We start from the raw sequence: 10142 nt of genomic DNA on the forward strand, positions 1-10142 counted from the left end.
ATTCTTGTTTTCTATATATTAAACGGCATTATATGGGACTTCACTAATCATTCAACATTCTCCATCGCGCATACAGGTTATTAACAGGCCAAACATGATAGGAGGCGGCTCGTGCTCCGCTGTTTATTAAACTATCCAGAACATAATTGCGCAAAACTGATGGCCGACCCTAAAGACAACATGCGCTTGTAAGTATAAAACTTTGGATAAACGAATTACACATTGATATTAATAACGAGTAGATCAAGGCTTTATTCTCAAACGTACATGACACACGCAAATCGCAAACCATGCACGAACATTACAAGTATGCGACATACATGTATACGCATGCGTATATACTGTTTAAACTGCACGTGCTTTCCAAAAGAGAAAGCGATAGAGCTAGATAGATTGCCACTTAACATAGGGCATATCTCGTATATAGCATAGAAAATGAACCGTATAATACTTATAGCAGTAGAATATATGAAAGGCGTGCATGCGTGTGCGTCGCGCCCCTAGGGGCATTTGAAGTTGGAGGATTGCTTGCCGCAGTAATTGAGGAGGACAGGGAGGTAGAGAGGGATTACGTGGTTGCTGCCGAGGATGTTCAAGTTCAGGGCGATGCAGAGGCAGGCGGTGACCTCAACGTCAACCAAACCGGCGATCAGGGGGCAGCATTCCCCGTCCGGCGTATGGCCGATGGTGCCATTGATGAGCCCGCCGAGCACGTTGGCACACACTCCGAGCTTCAACGCATCGATCGGGCACGAGGAGGGGGGCGGCGGGGCGGGGGTCGGAGGGGTTGGGGTCGGCGGGCACCATGGACACAGATAGCTTGGGGTGGCGGAGGAGAAGAGGGTGGCTAGGGTTAGGGTTAGGGCTAGAACTACGAGGGTGTTGGATGCCATTGTTTGATATGTATGAGAAGCACACTTCAATTAGCTTAGTTGTTTACTTTGGTGGGTGAATATATGCACGCATGGTTTGGATGTGGTGTATTTATAGAGGGGGAATGGCTATGTTGGGTTAGATCCTGCTTGTGTCGATCCTCAACTCTTTTTCAAATTTAGATTACATAGTTTGTTTTATTATAAGGCTCTTTTTGAGATGGTGAATTCCATACTATAATTGTTGGATTTGATATTTTTACGTGATTGTTGAATTAGACTATCAATGTGTTGGTGTAAATATATATTTTGAAAGATTTTTAGATTAATTAATTCATGCATTAATTCATGTTCAAAGTGTTATATCGGTGATTAGCAAAACTCAACAAATAGTATACTACGTACGACAATTAAATTTCTCCAAATGTTTCACTTATAAATTACTAATGTATATATTAATTGCTGTTTTTGATGAAGATAATACTAATTAATCCGTTCATGCACATAGTCGTAAGAAACATAAAAATTTCCCAGCGATCGAGCACTGATAATTCATAAGAGATTCTTTAGCTGAGATGTTCCAAAACGTTTCTTACAATCGTGAACATAAAATTAATGTGGGAATTGAATCCTCTATACATACATTGTTCTCGCACAGTTTTAATATGTTGTTAAATTTACGTGCTAGCTAGTATGTTCCAAAACGTTTCTTCAATGGTTTGGTCTCCGTACAGCATTGGGTTCGAAGATGGTCTAATTTTTTGTTGGCTGGGTCTGGCACATTAGTTGGAGCCTCCCACGTGAGACGTGACGAGCCATGCAAAAGGATACGGGCTAGCTGGTAGAGCTAACGTGTCGCTCCACTAGCTCCAAATAAGACAAGTATTCTAGCCCTACTCTCTCTCTCTCTCTCTCTATATATATATATATATATAGCGCGTCTGGTATGCTTATGAAAGCACGGAGCGCTTCGTGCTTCCACTTTGTTTTCGATGTTCGGACTTTCGAATCGACGATCGGCTCCGTTAGACTTGATCTAGAGCAAGTGGCAAAGAGTTTGTTGGTTGGTACCCGAGATCCAATTTCGAATCCTAGTTGATTCACATCTCTAGCTAAGTTTATTTTTAAATGAAATAAACGAAGCGGGTAGCGTGCTACCTATCTCTCAAAAAAAAAAAAAAAAACAATGCATCCCTACACTTGACATATATATGTATTCTTTGCTACACAAAACAAATTATAAGTATGTGGATTTAAATTAAACGAGAGAAAATTAAATGAGATTGGGAGTTTGACGGGACTCAAACTCAGAAAATTCTTCTATGATATTATATTAATTTATATAATAATTATTATTCTCAATTTACGTGCTAGCTAGCTAGTATGTTCCAAAACGTTTCTTCAATGGTTTGGTCTCCGTACAGCGTTGGGTTCGTTGGTCTAATTTTTTGTTGGCTGGGAATTGAATCCTCTATTTTATTATTTTATTATTTTAAAATTTTAAAATTTTAAATTTTAAATATAGATACTAAATTTAAAATTTTAATTTTTACAATATCAAATTTAAAGTTTCAAATTTTAAAGTTTTAAATTTAAAATTTAAAATAAATTTAAAAATTAAAAATTAAAAATTAAAAATGTTAGAATTTAAAATTAAAAATTAAAAATTATAAGTTTAATTTTTAAAATTATATGTTTCAAATTTTAAACTTTAATTTTAAAATTTTAAATTCTAAATAAAAAGGAATATATTAATAATTATATATTAATTAGTAATAATATTTAGGAACAAGTGCTGCTAATTTACTATATTTAGCAGCATTTACTAATTTATGCTGCTAATTTATCTTATTTTGTAATATTAATAGTAAATTGTTGCTAAATAATTAAATCTAGCAACAATATTTATCAAGTAATGCTGCTAAATATATTAATTAGCATGATTTAAATAAATATTGCGGAGCAAATATTATGGCATTTAGCGTGCTGCTATTTTATTACATTTAGTGTTATTTTTTTTATAAAATACTGAAAATTTCAGTAGCATTCACTAAATTATGCTGCAAATTTATTCTATTTTGCAAAATTAATTGTAAATTGCTGCTAAATTATTAAATCTAACGGCACTTATCAAGTAATGTTATTAAATATATTAATTAGCATTATTTAAATAAATATTGTGGAATAAATGCCACTAAATTATGAATTTGTTGTAGTGCTCGCGATACTACGAATGGATATTTTGCTTAGACGTCGTAAAGAATATAAAAAATTTCTTATAGGATTACTTGGTACAACAATCAATAGCATAATTATCTGTACTTGTATATACAAATTAATTTTTTTTTATAAGTATCGCGTAAAGGCGGACTTACAAATTCATAACCTAATGGTCGTACAACCGATGAAGTTAAAAGATTCTTGAGTAAAAAAGATACAAATTATATATTTTTTAAATATACATACGGTAGATAATTTGAAATAAACAAATCAGTAATTAGAGGAACGATTGCGGCAAAATGGAATCAGATGAAAAATAAGTGAAATCAGTGGAATCAGAGAAACTACTGCAGCCAAGTGGAATATGGTCTTCTTACAGGAACATATGATCATGTACAGTAAAAAACGATGGATGTCTTAATATATAGGCATTTACATAAAGCGAAAAAGATACAGGAACAACATATGATCATGTACAGTAAAAGACGATGAATGTCTTAATATATAGGCATTTACAGAAAGGGAAAAGGGCATAGAATAATTTTTCATAATCAATAGGATAGAATCGAAGCGGCGAAGGGATTGCAAAATTGAAACTGTGAATGGACGCAATAGATGGGAACAAAGTGGCGGTAATGAAAACTCCAATAAAAAGGGAAGAAGTAACGAAGATGTATTCGGTCAATTTTTTGTCCAGGTAGAACATGCTCCAAACAAAGCGACAACAAATAGGAACCGACAGTACAATGAAAAAAAGGTACGTACGGGTCCCACGCCTATAAGAGAAGCAATCCTTGCCACATGGACTTCATATGAGGAGTAATAAAAGTATATAGAAGATGTGACAAATTGCTCGGTCAATCATTTTTTAAGTACAGTAAATGACCGTATAATGAAAGATAAAGATTAATATTAAGCAACCATTTAAACTACATACTTTTTTGGAACCAACTGTTATCATAATTTTACAATATTTGGAGGAGAAAAGATTGCAAGCGTTCTCTCGATCGGTCTCCACGTCCACTAAACATTCAACATTCCTCATGTGCACATGCATAAGTGTAAAACTCAAATCAACATGTAGATCCACGCACCAGTTTAATAACAAAGCATACATGTTGCATCATGATTTATATTAATGATATACTAGATCAAGGCTTTATTCTCAAACNATATATACACTTTATACCACAAGGTACTAAAATGAAAAAGTGCGAAACCACAGGGAGGGTTTTTGAAGTTTTTCCTATTTTTTAATAGTTTAAGTTTTTAGAGCGGGTAGCTTACTACCTTTTTCTTGAAAAAAATAGTTGAAGTTTTTAGGCCCCGTTTGGTTCGGGGGATAAGCGGGAATAACAAAAGTTATTCCCGCTATTCCGCCAAACGGGGTCATTTTTTTCCAGAATATTTTATTCTGGTCAAAACTTGCTATTCTCGGTTATCCCGGAATAGCAAGCTTTTTACTATTCCACCATTTTGGTGGAATAGTGCTATTCCAATGCTTAATTTTAAATTTAATTAAAATTATAAAATGAATTAAAACTAAATTATATAAATATAATATATTATAATATATTATTTTTATTATAAAATTATTAATTGTACTATATTAATACATATTTTTTATATTTAAATATTATAATAAATTTTATAATAAATTATATTTAAATATTATAATAAATTAAAATTTAAAGTTTGATATTTTAAATTTTTAAAATTTTAAATTTGATATTTTATTTTTTTAAAATTTAAATTTGATCTTAAATTTAAAGTTTGAAATTTAAATTTTAAAATTTTGAATTTAAAATTTGAGATTTTAAATTTCAAAATTTTAAATTTAAAAGTTAAAATTTTAAATTTTAAAATATAAATATAAAATATAAAAATTCAAATTCTAATATAAATAAAGGGATAATATTATTATTTTTTATTTATAATTACCCACTTTAATTCTTATTCTATCTTATCTAACCAAACGTTATTTTTCTTATTCACAGAAATAACTCAATTTTCATCCAAACGCAAAATTGATTTAATCCCCGCTTATACTTTAATTTATACATATCCCTGGAATACCCACTTTTTGCTTATCCCCGAACCAAACGATACCTTAGGGTACAACGGTTGTTTAACATGATTCAGAATAAAAAAATTCTAAGTTCGAGTCATACCAGACTCATAGTATTATTAATTTTTTTAATTTAATTCAAGTTCACGTCATAGGCCTACAAAAAATGTTGAGACTGGGAGAGAGTGTTAAGTATATAAATATTTCAATATTATTTTCTACCGGTATAAACTTTTAGAGTATAACGGTTCTTTAAAAACTACAAGTATAATTTTTTTTTCCTATGAGGTTCCTAATATTTTTTTACACATGCATATTCGATTTTCACATTGTGTAAGGACTTAATTAAGGAAAATACATTATTATTATTATTATTAATGTGAAAGGACTTAATTAAGGAAAATACATTATTATTATTATTATTATTATTATTATTTTTTGAGAGATAGGTAGTATGCTATCCGCTTCGTTTATTTCATTTAGAAATAAACTTATTATTATTATTATTAATGTGAAAGGACTTAATTAAGGAAAATACATTATTATTATTATTATTATTATTATTATTTTTTGAGAGATAGGTAGTATGCTATCCGCTTCGTTTATTTCATTTAGAAATAAACTTATTATTATTATTATTAATGTGAAAGGACTTAATTAAGGAAAATACATTATTATTATTATTATTATTATTATTATTTTTTGAGAGATAGGTAGTATGCTATCCGCTTCGTTTATTTCATTTAGAAATAAACTTATTATTATTATTATTAATGTGAAAGGACTTAATTAAGGAAAATACATTATTATTATTATTATTATTATTATTTTTTTTTGAGAGATAGGTAGTATGCTATCCGCTTCGTTTATTTCATTTAGAAATAAACTTACCTGAAAATGTGAATCAACTAGCCTTCGAACTTGGATCTCAGGTACAAACCACTAAGCTCTTTACCACTTGCTTTAGGAATGGTCGGTGATACATTATTATATATTATTATTATTTTATGAGGTTCCTAACATTAATATTCCAAACGTTAATTGGGATTCTTCATCATCCGAACTGGTTGTTTAATGTAGATTTTTAAATAAGCATTTTTTAAGAGTAGAAAATGTTCAAGAAGCTAGACCTAATAATCATTGGCTTATTGACTTATAATTAACATAGCATCAAATTAAAGAACAAAAATAAACAGTTTACTTTAAAATTGTAAAAGGAAAACAGGGTATTTTTTCGATTACATGCACCAAGACATATAATCCTACATAAACATAGGGAGTATGGAATATATATATGTATATGCCTTTTTTATCTTTAATAAGGCGTATTAGTTTATTTTTATGTAATAAAACACACTAATTGCTCATAATATGTGTGTTCTTACTCTCTTTTTGTCATGTAATCTAATAGAGATGGGTCAATTAACAATAGAATATTATTATTATTTTTGTAAATATTATTTTTTAACAATTATGTCATATTATTCAATAGAAAATATTTATTTTTACAACCCATATGGGAGTGTATATCTTACACCCATTGCATCCAAAACCTTATAAACTTTTTAAAATTTTTCAGCATTACAAAAAATGTGATGTGTCAAATGAGTACATCATAATCTTTCAAATGTCAGGATATAAATTTTACACTTATAAAATAGGTGTACAAATAGTAATGCTTTATTTAACACGGTTGAAGGTTTGATCATCAGTTGGGTTGGGTAGAGTTGGCTGATCGACAGGTTTGGTTGAGTTAGATTCGTGGATTGAATTGGATGGAATCAGATTGATAGGTTAGTTCGATAAATTGCTTTGAGTCAAGTTGGTTTTAATGGATCAGTATATTTAGCTCAATCAAATCTGACCCGACCCGACCCGTTGCAAATTCTATCTCTACCATGAGAATATTCCTAAATAGGTTCGATTATGCATTTTTTTTAATAAAAGTTTTTTTTTATAGATAAACCATCATATTGGAATTGATAACTTAGTTTTGGTCACATCATTAGGTGGATAAGCCACCGTATATGCGAGGGTCCTCTCGAGTCCACGTTGCCCACCAATGCATAGTATATCAAAGCAAAGGACCAACGTTGACCGTCAGATCAAGCGGTTGGACGGTGATGCCCGTGATTCGCGCTATCGCCGTCAAATGAGAAATCAATGGATGTCGTTGGTCCACCATCCAACGCGCCGAAGTAGAGCACGAGCTCCTAAGTTTTTTTGTTTTTTTTAAAAAAAAACTTCAGATACCTCGCAAGGATGTAAAATAATAAGAATTCAAATTTAAAAGTTTGTATACTAATCATCAAGTTTTTAACTAATTGTTCTAAGAATGATCAATAACCAAAAAAATATTTATATCCTAATTAAGTAGTAGTGCGAAATAGATGTTTTGGTCGAATGTTGTTAAATTATTAAACTAATTGCTAAGTGCTGAGCTTTTAACTTTATCTCATAAAAAATATTAAGAGATTGATACATTAACCTCCGAGCTAGGTGTCACAATCTATTGCTCGAAAAAAAAAAAATTAGGAAATTAAATGCTTCTACTATCCTAGAAGATATATATTCTCAAATGAGGCTAATAAATTAGGTATTTTTGGTATGATTGTAGGATTAGGCTATTAATGTGTGGGCATAAATCATATAAAAAATTTTGAGCTTGATTCATGCACGCATGTCCGACGTCTTATACTGGCTTATCAGCACATTAGCGATTTATCAAAAGTTTTTTTGGTCAACTCAAAGCATAAGTTTCTCTCAATGCATACAATTGTACATACCTGATCTCAAAATATTGTACTCATAAGATTATTGATTAGTTTATGCAGACAGTAGTAATAAATATGCAAATTTACTGAGATCGCACAAAACATAATTAATATAAATCTTTTATATAATTATTAAATTTTTACGGAGTATTGATATGATAGTATATATATATATATATATATATATATATATATNGCCAAAATTGCAATTTAGCTTAATTCCAACCCCAAAAGAGATTATTAATTTTGTTCTACCAAAAGTACGAAGCCCATTGACAGCTTGATTACAATTTTCTTGCACATGTTTGCCTTTCACATTATGTCAGGAATCATTGAATCAAGGAGGTTGCAAGTACTTTTTATGAAATTCCTAACTCCTTTTTTTTTCTTTTTTTCTGGTACATATTCGATCGATTTTCACATTCGATTTTCTTGCACATGTTTTCTAGCTTTTCATCATTAATTTCAACAAGTTGGTGTGAATCTGATCTATTTCTGATTTTCGAGATCTGTGAAGTAGGACGTGTTTGGCTCAGCACGAGATTCTTAGTGATCGGAACTAATTACTAGAGCTGTTTACTAGAGAGATATTTAATTAAACATAAAAGATTTTTAATCAACTATTTTCCTAAATTTTCTCTAATAAAGTTAGTTTGAATTCCACATGTAGAAAGTTTTTTGTTTTTAGGGTAAAAAAAAGTACTTTAAAAGCTACAACAAATGACCGTCGACATGTAATTTGGCTTAGTTTTCAGAATATCGTCAACTTAAAAGGCGAAAACAAATGTTTAACTTTTAAAAAAGAAAAAATTAAGTGCCTAGAAGTTGTACAAGCTTAGGTGTATAAAAAAATTAAAAAGTTTAATGTTTTCTATTGGTGCGAATAAAGAGTCCAAAATTAAACAGGCTAGCTCAAGCCACACACATGACCTAGACATCTAGGTAAAGCTAATTAATTTAATAACTTTTGATATTGGATTAAGTAATATATTAAACCCACAAAGCAATATTGTGTGACATGCCTACGTAGAACGCATAGTAAGCATCATCATATCATTAGCACTAGAATAAAATTTTCATTTCTTTTAAGGAGACAAACCTAATCTAGTTTGCATCCTAAAAAAGGAAAAGAAAGTAATTTATTTGCAAAAGATTTTCATATCAGCCCAACAAAAACACGTCGTGAGAACCAACTAAAGTTTATCTGTATGCGCAGATCGGCTCACGTTCATATGAAAAGAGAGAGCCTTTTGAGGCGTATTATTGTGATCTAGTCGGTGCTTAACTTACAAAGTCAGATTAAGCGGATGAGAAGACTCATTAATTCCACACATTGGCGACCATATCGTTTGCGTATAGTAAGCTTTGTGCATAAAAAATTTTCTGTATGCTAGTCCTTAGAGAATTTGCACCATTTCAATTGTATTCGTGGCATCAAATTAATCTTTTTAAAGCTATCTAGTTCCTAATGACCTGAAAAACCAAAAGAAAAAAAGTTACAAAACTCACTTTACATTGTTAAAAGCACTTCTCATTTAATTTGCTAACCTCCTCAGAGCACACCAAAAGCCTAGAACCTAATTTAGGTATACAAATCTTATAGTGGCTCTCCACTATACGTGAGAGTTGATCATTTTTAAAAGTAAAAATGTGTGGAGACCCCACCACCTATACTCAATTTTCAAATGTCCTCCTCAACTTTATTTTTCTTTTTCTCCAAACTAAATTCATCATATATACTGTAATATTAATATTAAGATTACTATTCTATGTCAGCTTAAGCTTATGAAAATTAATAACTATTTCATACTATTTAACATGGTATCCGAGTATATTATATAGAAGGTTCGAAATTTAGATCCTCGGAATAATTTACGTACCTGTTTTGAACCCGAGGGATACGCAGTCTCAGTTGAAACCTACGTACGAGTCGTAAATTCCACACCCAACACTTTCCTATTGGATTCGTGACTCGGACCCGCACCCAAATTCCCCCACGCTTTTTGTGACAGCAACTCTCTCTCATTCCCCGTAGTTTTCAAAGTTGCTCGTCAGTTCATGCACAGCGCAGCAAAAGCAATATTTCTCCGCGAAGCACTTTTTCCAGATGCCCCAGTGCATGCGCAGTTGAAACTACTTAATTAATGGGCCTCATTCCTTTTTCTTTTTTTTTGACCTTTCGTATATATAGTGATGCTACAGGTGTAT

At 31.0% G+C, this 10142-nt stretch overlaps 1 protein-coding gene across 1 annotated transcript; it reads right to left on the minus strand.

Annotated features, from left to right (window-relative positions):
• Window positions 1–500: 500 nt before the first annotated feature.
• Window positions 501–893, minus strand: LOC109704777 (pEARLI1-like lipid transfer protein 2). The gene has a single exon (XM_020225559.1). It carries the CDS (start codon window positions 891–893, stop codon window positions 501–503), a length of 393 nt encoding a protein of 130 aa, XP_020081148.1.
• Between the last annotated feature and the right edge of the window lie 9249 nt (window positions 894–10142).

Source organism: Ananas comosus, unplaced genomic scaffold (assembly GCF_001540865.1).
Source record: "Ananas comosus cultivar F153 unplaced genomic scaffold, ASM154086v1, whole genome shotgun sequence".
Taxonomy (NCBI): Eukaryota; Viridiplantae; Streptophyta; class Magnoliopsida; order Poales; family Bromeliaceae; genus Ananas; species Ananas comosus.